Source organism: Cynara cardunculus, assembly GCF_001531365.2.
Source record: "Cynara cardunculus var. scolymus isolate 2C chromosome LG 10, CcrdV1, whole genome shotgun sequence".
In the NCBI taxonomy this organism is placed as follows: domain Eukaryota; kingdom Viridiplantae; phylum Streptophyta; class Magnoliopsida; order Asterales; family Asteraceae; genus Cynara; species Cynara cardunculus.
The window spans coordinates 18,699,947-18,727,065 of record NC_037537.1 but is presented as its reverse complement, the minus strand read 5'-3'; the positions used below and the strand labels follow the sequence as shown (position 1 = coordinate 18,727,065).

Below are 27,119 nucleotides of genomic sequence, written 5' to 3'. Positions count from 1 at the left end.
AAATTACTTCGTTATTGTATATAAATTAAATTATAAAAAAATTATATTATTAAACCAAATATAAATTACTTCGTTATTGTACATAAATTAAACTATAAAAAAATTGAATTAAAAAATTACACAAAAAAATAAGGAATTTCAAATAGTTAATTTGATACTAATATTGATATATTTTTATCAAATTTTTATGATATCTTCAAACATATATTTTATTCAAAAATAAAATCATCATCGTTTTTCTCAAAATCAAATCGACTGAGATAAAGAATAAAATGAAATATTAAAATCACGATGTATCTCGCTGCATTGCGCGAGTACGCTTCTAGTATGTATCAATAAACATTATTTCATGCATAAAAAATAATTTTTAAGAGTTTTTATAAAAATGCTCTATAATATAGTATAGATTATCATACAACATTCTTTTTTATGAAATTAGAACTCTATCTTCTACATGCATCTCATTTCTAAATCTCGAGATCTTTTTACTAAATAATACGTTGATTATCTGATAAAAAAACTCTGTAATAATGCTTCTACTTGTTGTCTCAATTATGCTAACTATAAATATGCTGCCTAAAGAGGAAGACCAACTTTATATCACCCTTCAATTCGAATTACCTAATATTTTGTAAGACTAACTTTTGACTTTTTATATTTGATGTTTATGACATGCTGATTATCCTTGTAAAATATATTTATTTTTATTTTTATTTTTATTTTTATTTTTTATGCTTAAAAAGAATTATATTTACTTTTAAGGAAAATTAAATATAATAATCTAGAAAGGCAACATAAGGCCAAAATGGAACTTTGGGCCAAGCACGCTGAAATAGGCTTTGACTTTTTGAAGTCAAACTGCTTATAAGTTCTTATTAAGCTTTACTCTCTCTCTAGAGATAGAGAGAGAATGGGTTCTTCTAAGGATCAATTGCCGCCATATCCAAACGCAGCTCGAATCTCCGATTCTCAATGCTACCCTCAGTACACCGCTTCTCTCAAATGTAACAATCTTCTCTCTTTCTCTATTGTTTCGTTTTACTGAATTTGTGTGGGTTTTAATCCATAATTATTCAACTGTTGTAGCTTTAGGGTTCATTCATGTTCAATTTCAGAACCCGTATCCTGTATCTTGTTTTAGGGTTTCCCTTCTTGCGTTGATTCATTATTGGAGTATGCTAGAAACTATGGTTGTTTTTTTATATGGAATTTTCCTTGATCCCTACATACCCACTAGAGAAAGAAGAAAAAAACACTTTTAGCCTCGTTATTGAATCTGGTTTGACTAGTGTTTCATTGTCTTGTTGGAGGAAATTTTCATGAATACAAGGGGAAACAGAGAATGAAATAGCCCAGATAAAGCCGTGGATCACTTAAGAGCTTGCTTTCCTTTAGTTGCATTTTGATCCTAATTTCAGATTTTCTGTCATGATTTTGGCAGAAATTGTTTTCTTTTAACTTAGGGAAAGGCTTTAGAGCTTTCATAAAATCCATAGAGCGGCTTCCCTTTGAATCCCACATGGGGGCGTGGCCCCCTTGACGCCCGCCGTATGGTGTCATCCAGCAATCCTGGGTTCTAGTTAGCTTACATGAGTGTGCAATCCAGACCTCCTAGTTCGTGATATAGCTTAACTACCAACCCATATTGTCTCGTGAATCCATACATAAAATGAACCAATGATTTCACTAAAGTCACCAACATGTCTTGCTCCTACTATGGAACTATTGTTCAGATTTGAGTGCCTTTGAGATACCATGATGCCTACATGATGTAGATGAAAATTGCCAACAATATGAACAGAGGGAATATTTGGAAGAGAGGGGAGGGGGGAGGACGGAGGAGGTTTTCTTGCATAATTATTGCATAGTATTAAGATTAGTTACCTTTTAATTTAAAAATTGGCAAGAATTATTTTAGTCACAGACAGTAGATTGATGTGTATGTTGGTTAGAAAAAATGAATATTCCAATGCAAAAATCTTGAGGTAGAAGTCTGAACACATTGATGCCATTCTTGGATGTGGAAAGCAAAGACTAGAAATTCCTAAGTTTAAGTGAACTCCAATTGTCGAAGGATGTATAACTACAGAAAAGAGGGACGGCTTGAACCATGAGCATAATCCTTTTGATATATCCGTGGCCTAAAACAAGCAATTTCATCATGAATCATGAAATTTCAACTTGGCAACATGTTAATAGACGTGTTCTACGAATGTCTCTTGGTTTTGGACACCAATAAAAGTAGACTTTTGAACTTGTTTTCTGTGGAGTAATCTATCACCAGTCATGTAACACCCCCATTCCAAAGGAAGGGAGGTTGCTTCAAACGTAACGGAGCCGCTATATAAAACCTCCAAAATATAGTCTTCAATACAAAGAAATAAAATAAAATCTTCCAATAACGAAATTGAATATATCTACAAATAAGATATAAAGGTCTCCAAATAAACCACTTCCAAAATACTCCAACAACCGAGGAAAATCCAAAAGCAACCGTTAAAGGAAATCTAATCTAATAGCCAAAAGAAAAAAAATCCAATAAATGAATTAACATAACACTAAACCTCTTGAAATCCTTGGAACCAAGATTCTAGTCTACTTTCTGTCACAAAACCTAGCCGCGCCTTGATTACCTGCCGTGAGGAATAGAAGAAAACACAGCTGAGCCAAATGCCCAGTGAACGGATAAACAATTACAGTAAAATGGTAATACAAACATGCCAAATTGATCTCAAGACATCGAACCAAACGAGTACCAAAATCTTAGAAAATCAACAAATAACATAATCATACAAAATCATATGAAGAGACAAATCGAGCTCGAAAACGCATACACTTGCATATTAACTAACAGGACAAGTGTCAGACATATGGCCACACAGGCCTGTACGTTGGACTGCAGATCCACACGTACCAAATGTGAGATGTGGCGTTGGACACTACACCGACATCCACCCTACAAACGAATCACATGTGCTAGGGCCGACCCATACGCCTCCTAAATCGAATATCCATCACACCAAAATAGCTCTCAAAAGAGCACAAAAGAGGAGACACCATGGACTGATCACACTGCCACGGTTAGTGTCACACCATCGGTGCCACAATGACGTGCCTATGGTACCCCCATAKGTGGTTAGTAGCTCGAGTTACCCAGAGTTGAGTTGTCACAACGAATGTGACGTTATACGTCTTACATAAAGTCAATAAATAACGAAGTCAAACATAAATCAAGTAAGGAATTATGTTGAATAAACAAGTAGTCGTAATATAAAGAGGCTCAATTCGAAGAATACATAATCGATCAAAAGTACCAACATATGTACTTTTAGAGGTAAAAATCATACCAAAATGTTACCGAACAAATAAACGTATACTAACTCGAATAACTGCATGATTAGGACAAGACGCCCTTGCCACATATATATATATATATATATATATACATGATGTAGAACAAATACGATTGAATGGAAGATGCAGTAACGAACAATTTGGATAAATATGAGCTAAACGAGACTCACGAGTTCATAAGCATATTTAAACGAGCTAACTGAACAAAAAGGTTTAGGAATCCGTACCTTAAACTTCACAAAACTTATCGATTCCCCAAGTTTATTCCTTTATATCTGCCTTAAACAAACACCCAAACTTACTATTAATCCTAGCTGATGACTTGAATAACGAAACTAAATCACTTTAACGACTAATAATGTAACTAACTCAACTAAATCCTATATATATATGTATATATATATCCATACTATTCAAAACACATAAGGAGTTTACGCAACCGAGACTCGACTCCCTTTCGGACAACCCCCTCCCAAGAAGATAAGCAGTCTAAACGAAAAGGTCACGTCTTTTTGAATGGCTAAAAAAAACAGTAGCAAACTCGACTGAAAATTGAGTGTTCTGACCCGGGTTTTTTTTAGGCAATTCAATTCTTTTGGCGATAAAATAACGACAATTATATGCACCAACATTAAGCACATGCAAGATCAAATTCGAGAGGAAAACGAGAAGAATTTTTGGATTCTAAAGACGATTTTGACAAACCCCTAGCTGCTGCCATTATTATTGACCGAATCGGTGACCTTCGAATCACCGGAACAACTCAAATCTTTCTTAAACAATCCCAAAATTTATAACCCAACTACTAAATGTATAGATTCGAGACTGGGACAAAAACTTACCTCGAACCGACAAGAAATCGATGGAATCTTGCTTGCTTTTGGCCGTCGGGTTCCCTCCTAGGTTATCGATGGACTCTTCCAAGCTCTTACGGTTTCTCTCTAGCGATTATCATAATTAGAGGAATTCGGGTTAGGTTAAAGGAATTCAGTTAAATAAGGATTAGGGTTAGGTTAAATAAGAAAAAAAAACCCTAATCTACGTAAACCCTAATCTACATACAAAAGCCCAAGCCCATCATCCAAATTGCAAAGTTAAAGTGGGTTATGTAAAACTAACCCTTCAAGATTGGTCAACTTCCTAAACTAACCCAAACTTCAATATATATATATATATATATCTTTTTTTTATACACACTGATATATATATATATATACACACACACATACATAACGCCTTATTGTTTTGATCATTGATGTAGTGCTTATACTTGCAGTGTGCTCCCTCTGCCCCAAAATGAAGTGTCCACGATTGAAATGGCACACACTTTTAGGCATGCGTAATTATTACACTTTTTGTTAACCAGATGACATGTTTACCCTTATTTAATTACTTTTTCTTCACAACTTTTAAATGTTCGAGCGTTAATTAAGGGTAAACTTGAGAATTTGGTTATTTATTTTGAAATGTGGACACTTATTTTGGACCGGAGGGAGTAATATGTTTTGTTTTGTTGATGTTTGTTATTTGAAACTCTAGCGATATCATGGAATCAGTCGTGTTCTATTGTAAATTTCCCACCGTGCTTATCGTTGGAATCCATCTCTTTCTTCCATCACACAATTTGACAATCAGTAATAATAAATCCTAACGTTTCAGGTTTGGAAGAATTTAGCTCCGACAAAAGCAAGTGTCAAGAACATTTTGATGTCTACAAAGAATGCAAGAAAAAGGAGGTTAGCTTCGGATGTTTCATTGCTATTCTTTTTCTGGCTTTCAGATTAACATTCCTATTCATGCAATTACCGGTATATATAGAGAACATAGAGCTATCTTTCTTTTATTTCGGAAGGTGGACGTTAAGTAAGTCTCATCCGTAGGTTCAAGTATAGCATGAAAGACATACATACATTTATTTTCTGGTCAAGCTTTTCTCCTTTTTTTCAAGTTTTTTAGTTTCTGCGTTACAAGTATTTAATATCATCTAAATCAAAGTAAAAATCAAATCAAACGTACCCAATAGGCCAATATATTCCACTCAGAAGTAGTGTCTGGAGGCTAAGATGCACATAGAGGTGGATCCACAATCTCTTTTAAGTGGTTGCATAAAATAATTACCATAATATAAAATAAAATTTAATAAAAATTAGTTATAGTTACTAATTATAGTACAAAACGCCAAAAGGGGGAGCTTGGTTTGATGGAATGGTTTTGAAGGACTTGGATTTTGTGGAAGGATTTGGTTTGGGGGGATTTGGATTTGTAAGGATTTGGAATCTTTGGTGTATTTGCTTTGTAGGATTTGGAATGAATTGAATTCCATTATATATAAATAATTTATAAAAACAAGTTATAAATAATTATAAAAATAATTAAATTACCTTTTTATTGATCGATTATTACCAAACAAATGTTTTCACATATTTTAAAACATTATTACATAGAAATTCTACAAAATCCCATGAAATACCAACTACATCCATGGGATTTTACAATCCTATGTTTGTGGTATTTCAATGAAATCCCAGGATTTCAAATCTAGGAAATCCTTCAAACCAAACATGGGATTTGAATGAAATTTACTTCCAAATCCAATCCAGTCTCGCAAACCAAATGGGACCTAAGAAATCAGTTCCAAAAACAATTTCAATAACTTATAGTTCGGTTTTAGTGTTTCTCAAGTGTTAGCCAAGTAGTCTCTCAAATTTCCGGTGACAATGCTCAAAGGGTCATGATTTTTTTATGTATGCCACGACTCCCTTACAAGTGAATCCCCCCTTGATGCACACAAACCTTTTCTCTACTCTTAAGGAGTAGAGGGACGTTGTCATGAAAATCTCCGGCTTGAGAAAATGTTGTAGGAATTCATGAAAAGGTTTAGAAGCTTCGGAAAAGTTATTTAAGAGCAAAAGATAAGATGGAATAATTGTAATAAATGAGTGTGTCGAAAACAAAGAACAACCAAATTACCTATGTCGTATTACCAACCATGTGAACGATAATTAGCTATTCGTTTTCTTTTGCTTCGTTATACCACCATTGCGCTCGTGATAGACAATTTTGTTGCATGTTCCATTTTTCATTATTTGAGATCGTATTGCAATTGATTGAAATCCTAAAATCTGTAAATTACTTTACTTTTTTGCATTACAGAGGGAGGCTCGTTTGGAGCGCAATAAAAGTCGATCGTTGTTCTCATGAAACCTTGCGATGAAAGACTTACTAACAACTCATATGCGTAGGAGGTCTAATGCACTACATCCTCAACCGATAGCACCCTTTCAAAATCGAGCATTTGAACAAATCTTTATGTATTACGTTATCCGTTCAAACAAACTAAAAAAGTGCCTCTTTTATACGTAAGGCTAGATTCGGCTTTATTGTTCTACAGAAATCTGCCCATATTTGTATTTGGCTCAATAAATTGGTTATGTATCTTAATACTGATATTGGTCTCATTTGGTTTGGTTTGGTTTATTTCAGTAATCAATGCACGATCTAATAAATATTGAGTGCGTTTTCTTCATTGGTATCATGTTGCATTTTCTGTATCCGTTTTTTATCGGTAATTTTTTGGTTATGTCTGTTCTATATAGCAAAAGACGTGTTTATCTGCAGTTAGTTACACGAATTTAAACATAAAGTTTTAATAAGTTGTACTTATGTACAGTTTATTTGTAGTCTTGAATTTTAAGTAATATACATCAATAAACAGCACTTCATGCATAAAAAATGATTTTTAAGAGTTCTTGTCGAATGCTTTATAATATAGTATATATATAAGGATAGTCTTTTGCAAACTCCCCGAAGGTTACAAACCATGCAAATAAATCGTAGCCCTTCTTTCTTTTGATTAACGATTGAGATTTTTCTGAATTAATATTGATTTAAAAAAATTAAGAAAAAGGTATTTCTGAAATTTATTTTAATTAATTTTCCCATATCTCCCTCTCCCTCTCATTCTGTTAGTTTAAAAAATTAAAAGACCCAAAATACCATTGGTTTGTTAGTTTCCAACATTCGTAAGGTTTGCATTTGAATGAGCCCCTATACAAAAATAAGATGTCAAAACAAAATGATAACCATAAAATAAACATTATTATTGTTTTGTTTTGTTTATTTCAGTAATAAGTGCATAATCTAATTTACATCGTGTCTTTTTTTTTTCTCTGGTATCATGTTCCATTTTCTGTATCCCTTCTTTTATCGGTAATGAGATTTGGTTCTTTCTATTTTATATAGCAAAAAACGCAAAACAACGAGTTTTGCAGTCTCATATTCATACACTAAACACAACCTAAAACTAATTTTTCTTATTTATATATATACACTAAAACTGCTTAAAAATAAGATGTCATAACAAAATGATAACCACTAAATAAACATATTTGATATATAAAACGATTTAATAAAGAGTTCATAACATAAAAAAGGAAAAAGAATCATGTTTTTTCTTGATGTTTTGTAATAAACGTTAAAATGAATATTCTAAATTATATGATGTCTGGCAACGAAACCATTACCTTTTTCAAGATATGCTCTAAAGCTACATACGTAAATGTATGTATATACCATACTAGGGTGTGTTAATGTTTTGATTAATCTCATAAAACGATTAGAGTAATAAAATTAAGAAAAAAGAACCATTTATATATGATATATCAAACTTATAAGAAAATGATATCAAGAACGTAAAATCGTGATTTTCGGCGATACAAGAACTATAGCGTTTAGACCATTTGTTATCGTCCGAATCACATAAGCTGATACAAAAACTACGCTTAATCAAAGAAATATTAAAGGGGTATTTGAGATTGATTATTTGAACCGACTTATGTTTTTCTATAAAAAGTCCTTATCAACTTATTATAAGTTAGAATGGTTTAACTTCTTTAAAAACTTCTTACTATTGATTTGACACCGATATAAACTATTTATCCAAACACCCAAAAATGCTTATTACCGGTGTTACACAAGAATAAGTTAATAGTATTTGATTACTATATTGTGTTTATTTTAAACTCTTCAAAATAACATAGTTTTTATGTATCTAATTTGAAAAAAAAAATAGTTTTAAAAGAAAAAAAATGGGGAGTTACATAAATACGAAAAAAATTGGCCCAAAAAAATATCAACTCAAGAGAGGAGAGAGATCTCTCTCTCTCGCTCATATACACACGAACCCTAATTTTCTCCGTCAATTTCCCCTCTATTTGATCTTCACAATCAAATCGTTTTCTTCTTTCTCTCTCAAATCTATGCTTGGATTGGTCTCAATCTGTCTTTAATTTATTTAATTTGGTAGAAGGTTCTCCAATTGGATCTTATGTTTTTTTTCTTTTTGAAATTTGAGGAATAGCTATATATACATACAAATATACGTATATATATGTACAGGGACCGTGGTGGCTCGTCGTCGAGGTCGGAGATGGTGGGAGGAGGTGGAGCTGGGTCGTTGGATCGGAAACGAATCAATGATGCTTTGGATAAGCACTTAGAGAAGACATCGTCGCCTTCGACTTCTAGGGTTTTGAATATTAACAATAAGGAGAAAGATAAATTGTCTATGCCTTCAACGTCCACAGCCGGTGGTGGCAAATCGTTTCACCAGGACCTTCCTCGTGATAACCGTTCCTCTTCTACCATCACCACCACCAAAAACAAGTGCTCAGATGGTTTGTTTTCTTCCGAAGTTGTGTTTTATGGTTTTTGATTTTTAATGAATTCTTTGAGCAGTGTTTTTTAATATGCGACGTATGTTAGTTCGTGAGGCTGCGGTATCATTCCATATAGCTTGGAGATAAAACATTAACTGAAGGAGCATTATATATTTATTCTCGGTAGAATAATTGTGAAATGAATGGTTTGCATTACTTAAAATTTGATGTCAAATTAGCATTTCGATTTTACCTTCCAAGTTTCAGCACATTTTTGTGTAAACAGCTGGGATTCTGCTGACGTCTCACCTTATATTCTTGCTGGATTATAGTCTATAGATAAATGGGAATAGGTTAAAAATCTCATTTTTAATGGCAAATTGTTTATTACCCAAGCATACATTTTTGCTTGTGCTTGTGTTTCTGATAATATAAACGTAAATTATTGCCCTCAGTTACTTGAATTTATGCTTATTAGAGAAGTGAATATCTAGCTTCTAAAATATTAGTGGTGGTACTATTTTAGGATTAGAGATATTATTTTTCCTGATCAATTACCATTCAGCAATTGGCATTGTGCATGCAAACACAAGCTTTTTGTTTGGCTGCTCAGTTTCATGGTACTGCTGAAATCTGAATTGCTTGTGAATTCATGCATCTAGTATGCGCCTTTGATTGTAAACTATGATGGAGTTCACGTGCTTGCACTTTAGTATAGCTGATGAAATTCAGGAGGTTTGTATAAAGTGAAGCACGATGATGTTTTGTTGTGAAATGAAGTCAATATTTAGTCATATCTAATAGGTTTAAAGTCATAACATTTTTACTTCTAGTTCCAGTTTGTTTGTTACTTGATGAGGCACGATTTCTTTGTCTCAAGTGTGACATGTGGTTTTATTTGCAGAGGAATCTGAAACTGACAGTGAGGAGTCTGATGTTAGTGGTTCTGATGAGGATGATACATCTTGGATTTCATGGTTTTGCAACTTGCGAGGAAATGAATTTTTCTGCGAAGTTGATGACGAGTACATTCAAGATGATTTCAATCTTTGTGGATTAAGCAGTCAAGTTCCTTACTTTGATTATGCACTTGATCTAATTCTGGACGTGGAGTCTTCTCATGGTAAGCTATTCACACGAGTTAATGATTTCAGTTCTTAACATTGCATATCATGGTGAACTATTGGGGTTGTTGTGGCAGTTTACTTTATTGAAAACTACTATGGCTTTCAAGTAGGTAAGCTATCATGTTTTTCTGGACCAACATAATTGGGTGAAATACCTTCATTGTTCTGCCAGCACAAAATTACTTTAGGAATTGATAGATTTGAAGTTCCTGAAAGAGCTGATGTACTTTCTTAGTTTTTACATGTTTAATAGTTGTGAGCTTGGTAAAAAGCAAGAACTGCCAGTCCTTTGGCATTGTGCTTTTCAGCTATGGCTCCACTTGGGTAGATAAACATTCGAAATGCGTACAAGGAAACATTTGCTTTGTTGACTACTATACAGGTCTCACAACTTCGAACAAGCTATAGAGATTACTTTGAGTAATCTTGGGCGGTTGCTTCTTACAGTCCTTTTTATATGATTCATCATGTCGTCCTGTTTTTACCAAATCTTTTGGGCATCAAGTCTAATGGATACTCGGTCTGCTGAACTGGGAGCCCAGTAATGCATTTTTCTCCATCCAAAACTGAAGATTGATGAGTGACTGTAAAAGGTTGGATCAAATGCATAAGATCTTTTGTATTTTCCTTTGTGAGGTGATTGTGCCAGCTTGTTTTAGTTGCCGACTGTTCATGCAAATTGACCCGTGAAGACCCCCGGCTTGTGCAAGAGTGTGAGCAAACAGGTAGAAGGAACAAATACTAGCACATGGTGATTAGTTGTTTCATATACTAGCCATTAATAATATGCTGGCAGTGTATGTTTTGCGTCCTAGTTTGGAGTTATATGAGCTGTTGAATTTGCTTCAGATACGAGGTAGTAGTAGTTCTGCTAGTAGGGATTATTGATCAGATGCTAGAAGAATCTACTGGACAAGTGGACAAGTTCCTAAAATTGTTGGTCATTAGTTACACTCCAGTTGGTACTTGTTGTCTATTTTCTTGCATCGTAGACTTGAATTGCATATGGTGTAAGAATTGCTTTAAAATGTATCTGTGAGTGTTTTATCTTCTTTAACATGTAAGTCTTATTTTAGGTTGTTTTCTAATCTTTTCACCTTTAGCCAAATAGATTCCATATCCTCAACTTGTTTCTGAGATGGTTAAAATTTAAAGTCGTATTATGATGAACTATTGTACCATACAGAATCCATCTTCTCTTTCTCCCTCATGCTAAGAATGGTTTGTTGCTTACCTGTATGAACAGGAGATATGTTCACTGAAGAGCAGAATGAACTTGTTGAATCAGCAGCAGAGATGTTGTATGGCTTGATACATGTCCGGTACATATTGACTACCAAGGGAATGTCCGCGATGGTATAATTTTGTCTGCCTTTTTGTTTCTCTTATTTTATGATTCACAAGTTTAATTGCTTAATTATTTTATTGGAAATTCTACAGTTGGAGAAGTACAAAAACTATGACTTCGGAAGGTGCCCAAGAGTTTATTGCTGTGGGCAGCCTTGCCTTCCTGTTGGCCAATCGGACATACCACGTTCAAGTACTGTGAAAATATACTGTCCGAAGTGTGAAGATATCTACTACCCTCGATCCAAATACCAAGGCAGTATCCTCATATTACATATTTATGTGCTTTTCATTTTGCTCTGAATTGCATGCTAAGTGACTTTTGTAACTTTGATCTAGTCTCCTTCAAGACGAGAAAAAAGTTATTTCTTCACTGAATTCAAAATTCACTCCGTCACCAAAAAATTTGCACTAGATTCAGTAAATACTCAATGATGCTAATCTCATCAACAAATGGCATTGTATCAGTAAAGAGACAATGATACAAGCCTATTTTGACTTATGCATAACTATGTTACTTCTTTTGAAGTTACTGTTGTAATCATTTCACTTGACATTGTGTATCATAACAACCTTCTTACTTTGGATCATCTTTAAGAACCCTATCAGTAAAAAGATACATAATTTATTTTTTTTCCTTTCCTGAAAGTGGTACTCACTACATCATTTCCATTTTATTCTAGATTTGCACTACTGCTTGTGCCTCATGCCTCTTTCTGCCAGGAGTTAATATCATATGCAGATTATTGTTATGTTGTAGTAAATCTGTCATTCCTTGATTATCTATGAACATCAGATATAACTTTCGTTGTTTTCAATTTTGACCAAGAAATCATGTTCTCTTACCTTTTCTTCCCTTTTTTAGTTATTATATGCTATCCAATCACACAAGTTAGTTAATAGATGGTACTCTTGATTTCCTACCCCCATATAATATAGCTTAATGCGAGTGTGACTATTCTTTTCCTTCACTTCCCATAGATATTGATGGCGCTTATTTCGGCACCACCTTCCCTCACTTGTTCTTGATGACCTATGGCCACCTGAAGCCACAAAAGGCAGCACAAAGCTACGTCCCAAGAGTATTCGGCTTCAAGCTCCATAAACCATGATCTGGGGTTCGCCTACCGCTCCTACCCGAAACCTTGGTTCTCCTATTCGCCAATCTTTGCTTCAACAAGCAGTTCCATCAAAACCAGGTTAGTTAAAACGCAATTATGCTCATAAAAGGTGGAAGCTTGATTTCTTTGGCGATGGGAGATCATTTCTTGCCTGTCTATTTTTGAGCAAAAACTTGTCTTCAAAAAGTACATCAGATGATGTTAACATAGTTGTTGCAACTCAAGCTTTTTTTTTAATCAGTTCGGAAATTTATATGGAAAATCAAATGGCCTTGTAGTAGCTCGTGTTTTGTCGCCAATATGTCTACTTCAGAAGTGTTGTTTAAAGGACATATCCGCAACCGTGATTCAAACTAATTCTGTAATTAGAAGATGAACCTTTTTAAAATCCAGTTGCTTGATAATCCTTCATCTTTGGTTCTTTACTTGCTTTTAACTTCAGTATCTAGTATTATTAGTGCACAAAATTTGCATTTTGGGTTGGCAGATTTCAAAGCTAAGTTTACTTATAGTAATGATTCTTCCATAAGTGATAGTTCTAGCAACCAAATGCTTTGATCATAATGGGTATTTCAGGGTGCTTTGGATATACCGCTGGGCAGGACAGAACAAAAAAACTCCTCCCATATTAGGTGCGACATTTAAACTGGGATAGGACATGACTGAGTGGGACCAAAAATCACCAAAATGGGTGGAACAAAAACCCAGAAAATGAAACAAGATTGGTAAATGACTAAATTACACATGCGCAACAGTTCTTTCATCCTTGTACCTCGCTCTCACTTGTGCATTCCTATCCAGTCCCGTGTACCTACTGCACCCTCCGTCGAAAAGGTGATTTGGGATCGACAATTTATATTTCCTGATGTGGGATCGGTACTTCTTGATAACATGTTTGATGGCGTTTGTATGTTGTGGGTTTTTAGGGTTTCAATTCAAAACCAATTGGCATATTGTGTGATCTTGTGTTTGGATACCTTTTCATATCAGTCCCGGTTGGGGATGGGTCTAGCCCCTAGACTACTAATCGGTTTTGAGTTGGGATCCTAAAGATCTTGTGTGGGATGTGTCCACGTTCCTCCTGACCTATTAGGGTGCGTTTAATAATACACAGATTAAATTAGACATGATAGGACTGGATGGACGAGAGTGACATAGGGCATGAAGGAATTATTGAAGGTTTCATGGTATTAATTTGACATGGATAGCTTAATTATTTACTGAAAAAACATGTATTTTTGTCTCGTTCAGGTCTTATCCTGTCCCAAGCTAACGTCGCTCCGAACTTGGCACCATTTTTTTTGTACTGTCCTATTTCTCATACCAAACGCACCCTTAACAAACATGTGACATAAAAGGTGTTAGGGGCCGTTTACCAAACACTTATCCAGTAAGTGCTTACCGGTAAATTCCAACATTATTATTTACTTATTGGGTAAGATCTTAGTCCACCAAAATGACATCGTATGCAACAATTTACCCGGTAAGCGCTTATCGTGGCAAGAGTCGTCGTCCTCACTTACCGGGTAAGACTCTTGACCTTTGTCTCACTTTTATCGGGTAAGATTATTGTTCCCTACCATATTCATCCAGTGAGGTAATGTGACTTGATGAGCACTTAACCGGATAAGTGTTTGGTAAACAGTTCCTTAGTCTCACCTCAATCGAGTTCATGTCACCAAAAAAGAAATCTAGAGAAAAATGATTTAACAAATAAAACCAAAAAAAGTAGACACTATCGGGAAAAAATAGTCAAAATGAGAAAATTAAGGAATGTTTTCGTTTGAAGGTTAATAATTTAATTGTGTGTCGTTTATAATGGCAAGTATTAGGCGATTGTGATGTGATTTGATATGATAATGGGGTTTTAATGTTTGTTCCAACATGCTCACTTGTGACAACGACCCTACAATAATTAAATACAATCACGATTTCTTTTCCAAGATAAAATTCATCACAAATATCTGTTATGAATACTACATAAAATAGATGGTTTATGGGTTCTTAAAATACAAACCTGTTCTTTAATTATGGCGGAGTGGTTGGTTGGCAAATATCATATTTTAGTGCGGGAATTTTATTAAATGTATAAAGTACAAGTGGTGGAAGTGCAAATTTCCATGTTTGGGAAAGGGTTTATTCTTTACAATTAGGGTTTGAGTTTTTTCCAAGTCTATTCCAAAAGTCCATTTATTATACAACTTGTAGTGCCCAAAATGGATTAAGATGTCGACATTAAGTGCCTTTTAAGTTTTAAGTAGTTTATGCTTCCTTTCTATGTCATGGATCAAGAATGGCTGAATTTGGTTCTAATGTCTTAATAGGTTGTACTTTCTTCCTTATGTGTTCTACTATTTGTTCTTAATTTTATAAAAAGGTTAATACTTTGTGTGTTAAGATCGTACCCTAAGTACTGGGTTCCTTTCGACTTACTTTTATCTGGTTGTAGTAAAAAGTTGTATTTTATATGTTATATTGTATGTGAAATCAGGGATGATTGTTGATTTACTTTTGACTTTTTGAAATATGCGTATGAGAATGCATCAGAAATGAGAAAGTATTTCTGAATGATGTATTTAAGACGACTTTTGTGTTGTGGATGCCACATTTATCGTGTGCTATGATTCAAACTTTCGAGTTAAGTATATCCTCGTTTTGGGTATATTGTTTACTGGAAAAACATTAAACGTGACAGTTGTCTCATGCAATACAAGAGTTCGATTTGAGGAAATTCAATACAACTTGAAACTATTCGTTAGAATGATGTTTGATTCAAGTTCGATCAAAAAATTTATGTTTTATTATCATATACCAAATCATTAACCGTGTGTATATATATATATATATATATATATATATATATATATACACACTTGAACTTTACCTACTTCTGAATCATATTTAAACTCAAAATAATGAAGTTATGAGTTGTTTACCAAACGCTTACCTGGTAAGTGTTTACCGGTAAAATCAACACTATCATTTACTTACCGGATAAGATTTTGGTCCACCAAAACGACATCGTATGTAACAATTTACTCGGTAAGTGCTTACGATGGTAAGAGTCATTGCCCCCGTTTATCAGATAAGACTCTTGGTCCTTGTTTCGCTCTTATCGGGTAAGATTCTTGGTTCTTACCATATTCATCCGGTAAGATAGTGTGACTTGATAAACACTTACCCGAGTAAACGTTTGGTAAACGGCTTCTTAAACTAATTTAAACTCAAATTATTCGATCTACAACTCTTGCTCCTGCAATTATTTGATTGTATAATATGATAAACAAATATCATTTTCCAAATTATTTTATATATAAATCCAAAAAATAAACAATTATTTTTAAAAAAATAATAATTTGTATACTTGCTAATAATAGAATTAATTTCTTATATCTATTTAATAAATTGTAACACAATTATATAAAATATATCTTTAGGTAGGGTAGTAGTGTGTGGCCATTTTTGGCATTTTTCAATTTGGTTCATAATTTAAAAAAATATTTTTTTATATTTTTTTAAAATAAAAACCCTTTACAAATCTTTATTTTTAATGATGATCATAAATATAAAATTCCAATTATAAAAAATGTTTTTTTGTAATATTCATAAATGAAAAATAAGATTAATAATGTATTAGTAATTAGTGGAGTCCTTTCGTCGTCGTCAAAAGCAAAGAGAATTTCAAGTAAAATACTTGGAAAAAGACAAGAACGCTAGATTCCAATCAATCCAAGCTCGACATACTTAAAATTGACACTATTTATATATATATATATATATATATATATAATTTTAAATATATATATATATATATATATTTAAATTAAGGGAGATAGCTACTAGAATTAAAAAAAACACTTGAATAAAATATTGTATTAGAAGTTCTCTGTATAAATTTAACGTTTTCTTAACGTTTTATATTAATTTAAATTTTGACGTTTTTTAAAGAACAAATTAATATAGAAAACCGATTTTAAATATAATATATATATATATATATATATATATATATATATATATATAAGCAAATGATCATGTAAGAAGAAAAGTTATGGTGAAAAATATAAAAAGAAATCTGAATCATTGATCACCTTTAACCTCACGTCCATATATGAGTTACATTTTTGGAAGAGAGTTGAGATGCACCTCATTAGTAATAACATTCAATTAAGATTGATCCAAAGGTGGAGATTGCTTTTTACGCTTCTAAAAAAACTTATCTTCTCACCGGAACTCAACCCTATTGTTGATTTGGTCCTTGTGGTATACAATTTGTCTTGGTCACGATCACTCTGACTAACGTTTTCGATAACTTTGTCATATGAAGGACCATGTTAGACTTTTTGTCTAATTTTTGTCTTTTTCCTATAAAAAATGAAAACAATATTTTTATACACAACATCTATATATATATATATATATATATCAAAATAAATAAAGCATGATTATTATATGATTTGATTTGTTTAAATTTTTTAAAAATTAATTATATTAAATAGGATTTAATTTTATTGTTGTATTGTAATAGTGGAAAAAGATATAGTTTTAATGTAATTAAAGTTTTAATTTGAAAATCAAATAATAAAACCATATCTTATTTTATTTAGAGCGAATGAGATAAGATATGGTTTTTTGGTTTGATTTGTTTAAATTAAAAAATTGATTATATTAAAGACGATTTAATTTTTATTGTTCTTTTTGTATCATTGCAATAAACAAGCTTATTATTGATATTTTAACACCAAAAATATTAAAAACCATCAAGAAATAAACTCCAATTTTATTATCATAAGATTAGAGTTTTCATATTGTTTTTCATTAAAAAAACTCAAAATCAACTATTTAGATTTTAACCAAATGAAAGATGCATACATACTATCATCTTTGAACTTAAAATCTAACAAATTCCTATATAAAAATCCCTTTGTGACCATGAAGATTCAAATGCGGTGACAGCGGGTGGTCGCCTTGGGATTAGTCAGTTCGCATAGCGGATTGGTTATCTAGATTAATAAAAAAAATGCATGAATGTAGCAGCCCAAATAATAATTCTGGCAATTCAATGAGGATTCGTACTCAATTTATTACATGAGTTTGAGTAAAACTACCTTGAATTTTAACTAAATCATATGCATTATGATTATATGTAACCGTAAACATCAACCCCAGGTATAGAAGTTTGATTAGAATTAGAGGATACAATTTAGGAATTACCGATTTAAAACATGTTCAAGTACTCACGAACTTAATTAATTAAGCATGTTAGTTGCTCATTCAAAATTTACGAAGTTTGTTAGTGACGTATTTCAACAAAATCTATAACAGTATACTTAATTAGACATATATATATATATATATATATTATATATATATATATATATATATTGTCAATGATAAACCAAGAAACCCATATTCTGAAAGGAAGAAAATTCGATTCCCTATACCTTCCTCGACCAAAACCGCCCCATCTGGCCATCTTCATCTCTATAAAAAGCAAACTACGAGAGATTAAAAATGTTTGTTATCCAGATTGAAAGCTAACTTAACTGAAGAATCAAGGTAAGCCCTTGAGTCAACGCTTTATAAGTCGCTAGTTTGAGTGCCCTTGAGATTTTTTCTAGTTGTCATCCTCAAGGCCCGATAAAATTAGTTGATGCATGTACAAGTTGACCCGAACATTGACAATCAGAAAAACCTTGTAAGGTTACCTCAATTGACAATAAAGATTGGATTTTTAGAGATCGCGGTTCGAGTTCTATATGGCCACTAAGGGGCCGTTTACCTAAACATTTACCTAGTAAGCACTTACCGGTAAAATTCAACATTATCGCTTACTTACCGGATAAGATTTTATTCACTAAAACGCATCATACGCACTAATTTATCCTGGTAAGCGTTAACCATGGTAAGAGTTCTCATCCTCACTTACCGGGTAAGATTCTCGATTCTTGTCTTCGCTCTTACCGGGTAAGATTTTTAGTCCTTATCATATTCATCCGGTAAAGTAAAATGAATTGGTAAGCGTTTATCCGGATAAACGTTGGGTAAATAACACCTAACTTTCTTTTGATTATTCTCGGTTGATCCCAAAGTTTAAGAAAACTTTATATAAAACAAAAAATAAATTTTAATATTTTTGAAGCAATAAATTACATGATATAATATTAAAATAAAATGGAAAATGGAAAATGGAAAATGGATAGGGAGAGTGGCATTTCTGTAATAAATGTGAGAATGAAACCCAAAGATAAAAGTGGAAAAAAGGGTCCGGATTGGTTGCTTGGCCGGTCGCCTCTGGTTTCAAAATTGATCTCTCCGCAAACAAAAACCATAAACTCAACGGAGCCTCCGCTCTGCTTCTCATCCATAATTCCCCAACAAAAATACAAAAAAACCTTGTGTTCATAGCTCCATTCAATCAAAGTGTAGGATTCTTGAAGAATTTTCACAGAAAAACAGTGTGATTTCATGTGTTCTTGAGGGTTTGGTGTTCACAAATTTACGTATGTAATGCATCAGAAGAAATCTGAAGTTCAGATCGGAAAAGATAGCAGTGGTGTCTCTTCCGATTTCAACCCTAACCCGATTATTTCTTCTTCAGTTGGTAACAATTCACCTCATAAATTCCCTGTTTTCCAATCAACCCCTCATTCGCCTTCTTCTGCTTCTTCTTCATCGCCGTCGCCATTTTCATCTTCTTCGTTGTTGTTATTACCGTCGCCTGATAATAATAATAAGAATAAGAATAAGAATAGTAGTAGTAGTAATAACAACAATAATAGTGATGTTACAACAGCAGCATCAAACCCTAACCCTAGTCATCAGCATCAGATTGTAATTGATGATGTTGAGTTCGATCCATTTGCTGCACCAACTCCTAAATCAACACCTCACAAGAGACCTCTTTTTTCCCAAACAACAGCAACCTCTTCTTCAAACTCCCTCACCAAATCACCTATTTTGTCGAATCCCCTAAAAAACTACACCTTTTCATCGAAAACCCATTATTCTAAGCGGTTTTGTAACACGAAAGCGGCTGCATTCCACTTTCTTCACCGTCTCCGCCACCTCCGCCGCCTTCGAACCCACCTCCGCTTAATCCTTTTATTGTCTCTTCCGTTTTTCTACTTCTTGGTTTCGCATCCTAGTCACTCTTTCCTACTCGATTTCTTATCAGCTTTTGCATTCTCGACTGCCCTCTTATTTTCCCTCAATCTTGCTCTCCCTCGCCTCCCCTCCATTAGGTTGTTTCTTGCTAGGTCTTTCCCAATTAAGCTGTATTCGTCAGCCCATTCGTCAAGACCCCACTTGCCGGTGTTTTGGTCAATTGGGTCCAGGCAAAAAGGGGATAAGAGGGCGAACTCAGGGTGTTGGGTGCAAGCATACACCAATGGGGATGTATATGAAGGGGAATTCCATAAAGGTAAGTGTTCTGGTTGTGGGGTCTACTATTATTACATGAGTGGAAGGTATGAGGGTGATTGGATTGATGGAAAATATGATGGATATGGGATGGAAACTTGGGCGAGGGGAAGTCGGTACAGGGGACAGTATCGGCAAGGGCTGAGGCATGGCTTTGGTGTGTACAGGTTTTATACGGGAGATGTTTATGCTGGTGAATGGTCGAATGGTCAAAGTCATGGATGTGGAGTTCATACTTGCGAAGATGGTAGCCGTTATGTGGGAGAATTCAAGTGGGGTGTTAAACATGGTCTTGGCCACTATCATTTCAGGTAAAAAATTTGCAGACGTGGCTTACTTACTCCATTTCATTGGATCTTGGATTTGATTGCTTTGTTGTGGATATGTATATGCATCTATAGGTTGCCTTTATTTGTTTGATTTTTATGTTGTATCAATTTTGATGTGTCATGAACTTTGACAGTATTTGATATGAATGCATTCGTTGATATACATCAAGATTATTTGGTATTACAAGGCATCTCATTAATTATCATTTTAATCATTTTAGGATATAAGGTTTGCAGCATATTCTAGTAGAAACTTTGTAGAGTATTAATGACTGTGCATTGATGATTTGGATTTTTTTTTCTCTGCCATTATGCTACATATTCCCAAATGTTTATACTATCTATATGTTCGATGTTAGGGATGCTTGTTTTTAGTAGAAGTAACTAAGTAAGATTGTGACAAACTATTGCTACTTAAATTATTTATGTGGCAATAAGCCTTCTTGACAGTGGATTCATGCATAGATCATAAGTACATAGGTTTCTATTGTTCTAGCGAGGTTCAGTACTTCATTAAAATATAATATAGAGATACTAACAAATTAGGCAACTACATACTAACAAATTAGGTAAATCAAATACATAGTTATGAGCATTTGACCATAACAAACTTTAAGTTTGTAATATAGATTTTAACTGTAATGAACCAACTCAACTAAGGCAAAACGAAGTTGGTAATAACACCTTTCAGGACTTGGTTAACTGTCTATGCTCTACTCAATTGTTTTTTGTATATTCATTTCAAATTAAACTTGAAGTTGAAACAAATCAGAACTTCTATGGATGAGAAGATTTAAGCCATTGACTACATTAGCACTATAAGTTTGAAGCAGTGGAGAGTACCATGTGGAATGTGTTGGTGTTTACATGTTGAATGCATTTCTTGTGAAGCATTAGACCAACATGCAGGTTCTTCAATTGTTGCTGTTTTTTCTGTTAAAATGATAACATCTCTGTTCTGGTCTTTGCATTTGCTTCTAAGGTTTCTGGTGTAGGTTGACTGCAACTCAAAAATACATCTCATTCAACTGTTGCTAGATTTAGTATTAAGTCTGTAGGAATAGTCTTCTTCAGTGAAATATGCTGGTCATATTATGATATACTTGGTTAGATTGTGTCTATTTGAGAATAAGTAGAAATGTAGAACCAATGGGTTCTTAAGGTCATGCTAGCAATTCGAAAGGCTCCTCTTTCACCCATCTGCCTTTCCTGTTTTCTTTTTTGTATCTAGAAAGAAAAAAGAGGGGGGTGGGGTTGAGGAGAAAATATTTGTTCCAACAGGCCAATTGGAATGTGGTAAATCACAGTAAAAGGCTCCTGCATCCTCATTGGTTTGTTACATTCTTGTTTTTTTTTTGTGCCACATCAATCAAGATGACAAGGTATGATGGACACTTGAGCACAACGTTGTGGAATTGTGTCAGAAGACGGGTCTATGATAATTGGGATGACATTTTTTTTCTGTTCTATCATTTTCTCCATCTAGATTTCTGTTATAGAAGCAACTAATCCCCTTTACTGTTTATTTCCTAGGATTTATTATTTCAATATCTTCAATATGTTTATGCTTATTTTGTAGAAATGGGGATACATATGCTGGAGAGTATTTCGCAGACAAGATGCATGGCTTTGGAGTGTATAGTTTTGCAAATGGGCATAGATACGAAGGATCATGGCATGAAGGAAGAAGGCAAGGACTTGGGATGTACAGTTTCAGAAATGGGGAGACCCAATCTGGGCACTGGCAGAATGGGGTTCTTGATGTCCCAAGCTCACAGAGTGCCATGTCTCCTGTATCACCGGTTGCTGTTTATCATTCCAAAGTGCTTAATGCAATTCAGGTGTCTCCTTTCTTCATACTTATGCTTCTTAGTACTTACCACACACACACACACATATATATATATATGGACCCACAAAAAGGAAATACTCGATGATATAAACAAATTAGACTTTCTGAGAAATAAAAACAGAAGGTAAAGAACATCTTTGTGTCGATATGTGATTGTGGGAATTAATGATCGGATTATATGTATATACCAGGAAGCACGAAGAGCGGCTGAGAAAGCATATGATGTAGGGAAAGTGGACGAAAGAGTTAACAGGTCGGTGGCAGCTGCCAATAGAGCAGCCAATGCAGCCAGAGTGGCTGCTATAAAGGCAGTACAGAAACAGATGCATCACAGGAGTAACAATGACGACCTTCCGATTCCAATGGTTCAAAACTTCCATCATCTGTCCACCCAACTCTCGGTATGAGGCCCTAATTTTGTTCTGGTGTCTTGTTTAGTTTTCATGTATGCAATTTTAGTGGGAGAAGGAAAGATGGTTGTGTTGTGTGTTTGCTTGTGGTTTTACATGTAAAGTTAGGGTAGATTAGTGGTGAGATGCCAATGGGAAGTTCAAAACTCAGCCTGGCATTCTATGTGTATTAACAAATAACAACTACTGCTACTACTGATGTTATAAGAAAAAAGTCCAAATCTAATATTCCTTGGTTCTTGACTACTTGTACATTCTACATTTTCATTTGTCACTTTTGTAATTACATTGGTCTTTTCATGAAGAAAACAAGTTTTTTCTTTTTGGGTTTTAAGTTTGACAAGTCAATCTCACCTCAGTTTATTATTGCATCTGTTTTTGTTCTGCAAGCCGGGGTCTTTACAGAAACAACCTCTACCTTTTGGGGTAGAGGTGCAAAGTATATGACTTTGTGTGCCTTTTAGATCCTACCTGTGTATGGAATATATTGAATCTGTTTGACTTTGAATATGGACGTTTCAGAAGGTGGCTATGAGATTTGTACAATATGGACGTTTCAGAAGGTGGCGAATATGGTTTTTGAGTGTGAAAACGGGTTTCTCAAAATGGAAATGAAAGCAATTTTACTATTGTTTTGAAGACGTTTGTCTTTTTTTAAACTAATTTAAAAATATTTTGTTTTTTTAATGGTTGTTAATAAACAAAAAAAAAAAAAAAAAATTAGCGGAACCTTTTTGTTATACAACACCATTGTACCAACCCTTTACTTTAAGCAACCCGGCTTTATACGGTAGTTATGCCAAATGGACTGAACCAGATATACACGACATCCACACAATCCGGACCAAGTCAGTTTTTCTAAACCAAAACTTTAAAGTCAGATCAGATATACACAACTACAATACTTTATCCCTAATTTTTATGAATATAGAAAAATCGGTGTAGATGGTAATTCAATTAACAAAAAAACACCAAATAGTCTTTAATTGCTTTTTTTTTTTCTTCCTGTTTCGTGTATTTATCTTTGTATTATTTAATTCGTTCGGTGATTATTTAAATTTTCATCATGTTATTTCATAATTATATTTATCGTTTAAAAAAGTTAGCAAGTTCAAGTTTACTACACCGTAAGGAAGATACTTCATTTTTCTTCTGTTATTCATATAATTGTTTCAGACAGGCCGTTTCAATCTTTTTGTAGGTTTTGTTACACTTGTATTAAGACTATAGATCGACCAAATAAGTAATAAATAGAACAAAAATGTAAAACTTTATACCATATATAATATTAAAAAGTAACATACAAAATTAATTTCATCAGAATTAATCTTCTAACATTATTGGAAACAAGATCTTCAATCAGTTCTTCATAATCAGCTTTCTCCAATAAGTCGTTAAACTGAAAAAAAAATAACGTATACAAGTTTACAAACTGTTGTTTTCCTCAAGTTCTCAAGAAACCCTAGCTAGATTCGAGGGCTGAAATCTCCTTTTACCTCTCGACTTTTGAGTATGTTTTAAAGGGCTAATGGTACTATGAACTATACTGATCACTATCACAATAAACAGAGTCAACGAAATTGCAAGGGAGGTTGCTCGTCTAACAAGAAAGAGAGAAAAAAGATAACAAGAAAGTAGAAGATTATTAAATAGGGTCATGCTTATTGCTTCAATCATAAAATTAGCCATCTAGGAAAGATGAAGAGGACTAGCCGATCAAAGGGTTCGATATTTAAATTACAAACCCAAAGAGAAGGAACTGAATATTGCAATTGTGGATCAGGAAATGACAAATCGACAAATCAACAAATCTGGTATACAGGGGAAGAATTGGGGCATTCGGCTAAATTACTAAAGCATTATAATTGCCCAAATGGGATATAATTGGATACACACTAAAATGTATATAATCGGCCCCAAAAAATTTGAGAGTCCCAAATTTTTTAGGGTCTTGTTCAGAATCTCATATTGGTACATCCTTCGGCACAACCCTGATTTCGAACGACTTACAGCATCCACACTAAAGATTATTATAAGAACTGCATTATTCTACTTTTCTTTACTGTCACATTAGTGTCATCTCAGCAAAACATAAACACCGATAAAACACTTCTTCATCTTCCTATTTTTTTATTTATAAACAAATATGTAACTTTGTTTATTTATCATTTGTTATTTATAGCAAATCCAAAATATTAATCATTAACTTAAAATTTAATATATTAACTTAAAATTTTAATTAATATATTGTAGTAACGTATTTAAAAAATAATTAAAACCTAAACAAAAAATTATGCTATGATTAAAAAAAAATATTATATAAATATTTAACTTAATAGAAAATAAAATGAAATAATAAATAGTAACATAGCTTATCATGATCACGATTCAATATATTACGTAGATATTAAATTATAATAATATAGATTATTCATAAAAAATATATGTCTAATGTAATTTTTTAATTTTTATATACTTTTCTACTAAATATATTACTACGCAACAATTTTAATAATTTTATATTATTTTAAAAAATATGTTAAGTTTATTGAATATAAGTAGAGATAAATAAATATTTTTAATTTACTGATATTTTATATTTTCATTTATCTGTCTGAACTAAACACCCTGTAATATTTTTAAGGAAAGAAGTGGTAAAGGAAAAGGACATGTAATTTTATAAAAAACAATAATTTTATATAAACTATTTATTTATTTTGGGTAGGGATGAGTTGTAAAAACATATCCCAAACTCGATCTTATCACGGGAAACATTACAATAACCCCACTAAACGTGGATTACGACCATTATCATATCATTATTTTAATCTACCCTCATTTTTGTAAGACATTTTTTCTAAATTTTTGCTTCCGTATTTTTATTTTTTAAAAGTATAATATATTTTTGTTCACCTTTTATGTAAGATTTAGACTTGCTGACCTCTTGAGAGTAGAGATGTATAGAAGACTGTAAAACCATGAAACCCCCCAACCCAACCTGCTAACAACACAATTAAACTCAATCCATGAAACCATGAATTATCTACCCTGCCGCTAATATAAAATTATATATATATATATATATATATATATATGTGTGTGTGTGTGTGTGGGACTGTAAATCATATATTAGTCCAATTGAAAGTCTAAGGAGCAAAATTAATCCAACTTGGTCGATGGTTGGTAATCTGCTATCTAGACTCCATTGCTCAACTAGATACTGCTACGCTTAGCCCCTAATTCGATTGCCAACTTGAGGACCAATCTACTACTGCCGGAGGACTAATCAACTGTTGCTACGCTTTTGTCTGTTCTATTTCTAATCGATTTATTTATGTTTGCTTGTTGCTCGTTTTGCTTATATCGACTCAATTGGTATGGGTTTCTTGGTGCTTGATTTCTTGTCACATTTGACTTTAGTACAAAATGAAGTAGATTACAAAGTTTGTGCATTTTGTTATCACATTGGTTATGGACATAGAAATACACAATTACTTATGTTTGATGTCCTTTTATCTTTTGGTGTGATAAATATAGTTTGTTTCACTGCATAAAAAAATCTCATACATTTCTTCTAGGTTGCAACTTTGTATTTCTTATCCTATTTTAAATATATAGGGGGTGTTTGGGATTGCTTATTTGAAATAACTTATACTTTTCTACAAAAACACTTATCAACTTATTATAAGTTAAAAGAGTTTAACTTCTTCAAAAACTCTTTATTACCGGTTTGACATCGGTATAAATTGTTTATCCAAACACTCAAAAATGTTTATTATCGGTATCACACCGAAATAAGTCAATAAGTTGTTTTTATAAGCAATCTCAAACACCCCCATAATAGGAGCAATGGAAAAATCTAATAAGTCTCCAAATATATATATATATATATATATATATATATATATATATATATGGATGATTATAATAACTAACAAGTTTGTCTACCATACTTTTAATTACATTTATCGTATCTCATTCATCAATTTTATGTATATACTAATAAACCGCCAACCCAACTCAACCCGCCACAGCCCGTAAGGGTTGGATTGAGTTATAATTTTAAATGTGTTGGGTTGGATTAAGATTTTCCAAACCACTATAATTAGGTTGGGTTGTTAAAAAGTCAACTCAACCTGCATATACACCTATTTGAGAGTGAATTTGCCAATAAACCGCATACTATTAAGCCAAAAACCTTTTTCATTTTTATCTTAATTATTTAAATATATAATTTGTAAAAAGACTAATTTTATTAGATTATTTGAAGATAGTATTAGGTCTTTTTAGATAAAACAAGATTTATTTGAAGATATACAGGGTCAACTTCAAGAGAATGCGGTCAACTTATGAAACGACGAGAAGTCCCAAGTCACGTGTAATCACATGTAATCACAAATGCAAACATGTAGCATTAATCGACCATAAAGCAAACGACTTTTCCTGCGACCCTTGATCGAGATAACCAAGTCGTTCACGCCCTTTTGGACAACATGTGAT

At 33.2% G+C, this 27,119-nt stretch overlaps 3 protein-coding genes across 7 annotated transcripts; all 3 read left to right on the top strand.

Moving 5' to 3' along the window:
- Positions 1 to 815: 815 nt before the first annotated feature.
- Positions 816 to 6,880, top strand: LOC112518921 (cytochrome c oxidase-assembly factor COX23, mitochondrial). The gene is made up of 3 exons (XM_025126710.1): positions 816 to 1,004; positions 5,014 to 5,090; positions 6,508 to 6,880. Exons 1-3 carry the CDS (start codon positions 911 to 913, stop codon positions 6,553 to 6,555), a joined length of 219 nt encoding a protein of 72 aa, XP_024982478.1. The 5' UTR covers positions 816 to 910; the 3' UTR covers positions 6,556 to 6,880.
- A 1,625-nt stretch (positions 6,881 to 8,505) lies between these two features.
- Positions 8,506 to 13,016, top strand: LOC112519411 (putative casein kinase II subunit beta-4). Of its 4 annotated transcripts, none has more exons than XM_025127514.1 (6): positions 8,506 to 8,655; positions 8,752 to 9,029; positions 9,916 to 10,134; positions 11,385 to 11,494; positions 11,579 to 11,744; positions 12,467 to 13,016. In XM_025127514.1, the coding sequence occupies exons 2-6, from the start codon at positions 8,783 to 8,785 to the stop codon at positions 12,595 to 12,597; spliced, it is 873 nt and encodes a 290-aa protein (XP_024983282.1). In that variant the 5' UTR covers positions 8,506 to 8,655; positions 8,752 to 8,782; the 3' UTR covers positions 12,598 to 13,016. The 4 variants fall into 4 exon arrangements, with proteins under 4 accessions (XP_024983282.1, XP_024983281.1, XP_024983279.1 ...); XM_025127513.1 differs by having other exon boundaries at positions 8,506 to 8,662; XM_025127511.1 differs by having other exon boundaries at positions 8,506 to 9,029.
- Positions 13,017 to 18,975: 5,959 nt separating this feature from the next.
- Positions 18,976 to 22,845, top strand: LOC112519506. 2 transcript variants are annotated; one of them, XM_025127660.1, is made up of 4 exons: positions 18,976 to 20,029; positions 20,196 to 20,339; positions 21,937 to 22,198; positions 22,401 to 22,610. In XM_025127660.1, exons 1-4 carry the CDS (start codon positions 19,117 to 19,119, stop codon positions 22,435 to 22,437), a joined length of 1,356 nt encoding a protein of 451 aa, XP_024983428.1. In that variant the 5' UTR covers positions 18,976 to 19,116; the 3' UTR covers positions 22,438 to 22,610. The 2 variants fall into 2 exon arrangements, with proteins under 2 accessions (XP_024983428.1, XP_024983427.1); XM_025127659.1 differs by having other exon boundaries at positions 18,976 to 20,339; positions 22,401 to 22,845.
- The last annotated feature ends 4,274 nt before the right edge of the window (positions 22,846 to 27,119 follow it).

What these genes read in the sequence shown, in the direction of transcription:
- LOC112518921 (XM_025126710.1), top strand. Translation starts at nt 911, where the DNA reads ATGGGTTCTTCTAAGGATCAATTGCCGCCATATCCAAACGCAGCTCGA. An exon ending in GTACACCGCTTCTCTCAAAT is followed by an intron (nt 1,005 to 5,013) that starts GTAACAATCTTC and finishes CTAACGTTTCAG; the next exon opens with GTTTGGAAGAATTTAGCTCC. An exon ending in AAGAATGCAAGAAAAAGGAG is followed by an intron (nt 5,091 to 6,507) that starts GTTAGCTTCGGA and finishes TTTGCATTACAG; the next exon opens with AGGGAGGCTCGTTTGGAGCG.
- LOC112519411 (XM_025127511.1), top strand. Translation starts at nt 8,744, where the DNA reads ATGTACAGGGACCGTGGTGGCTCGTCGTCGAGGTCGGAGATGGTGGGA. An exon ending in GGACGTGGAGTCTTCTCATG is followed by an intron (nt 10,135 to 11,384) that starts GTAAGCTATTCA and finishes CTGTATGAACAG; the next exon opens with GAGATATGTTCACTGAAGAG. An exon ending in CCAAGGGAATGTCCGCGATG is followed by an intron (nt 11,495 to 11,578) that starts GTATAATTTTGT and finishes GAAATTCTACAG; the next exon opens with TTGGAGAAGTACAAAAACTA.
- LOC112519506 (XM_025127659.1), top strand. Translation starts at nt 19,117, where the DNA reads ATGCATCAGAAGAAATCTGAAGTTCAGATCGGAAAAGATAGCAGTGGT. An exon ending in CTTGGCCACTATCATTTCAG is followed by an intron (nt 20,340 to 21,936) that starts GTAAAAAATTTG and finishes CTTATTTTGTAG; the next exon opens with AAATGGGGATACATATGCTG. An exon ending in AAGTGCTTAATGCAATTCAG is followed by an intron (nt 22,199 to 22,400) that starts GTGTCTCCTTTC and finishes TGTATATACCAG; the next exon opens with GAAGCACGAAGAGCGGCTGA.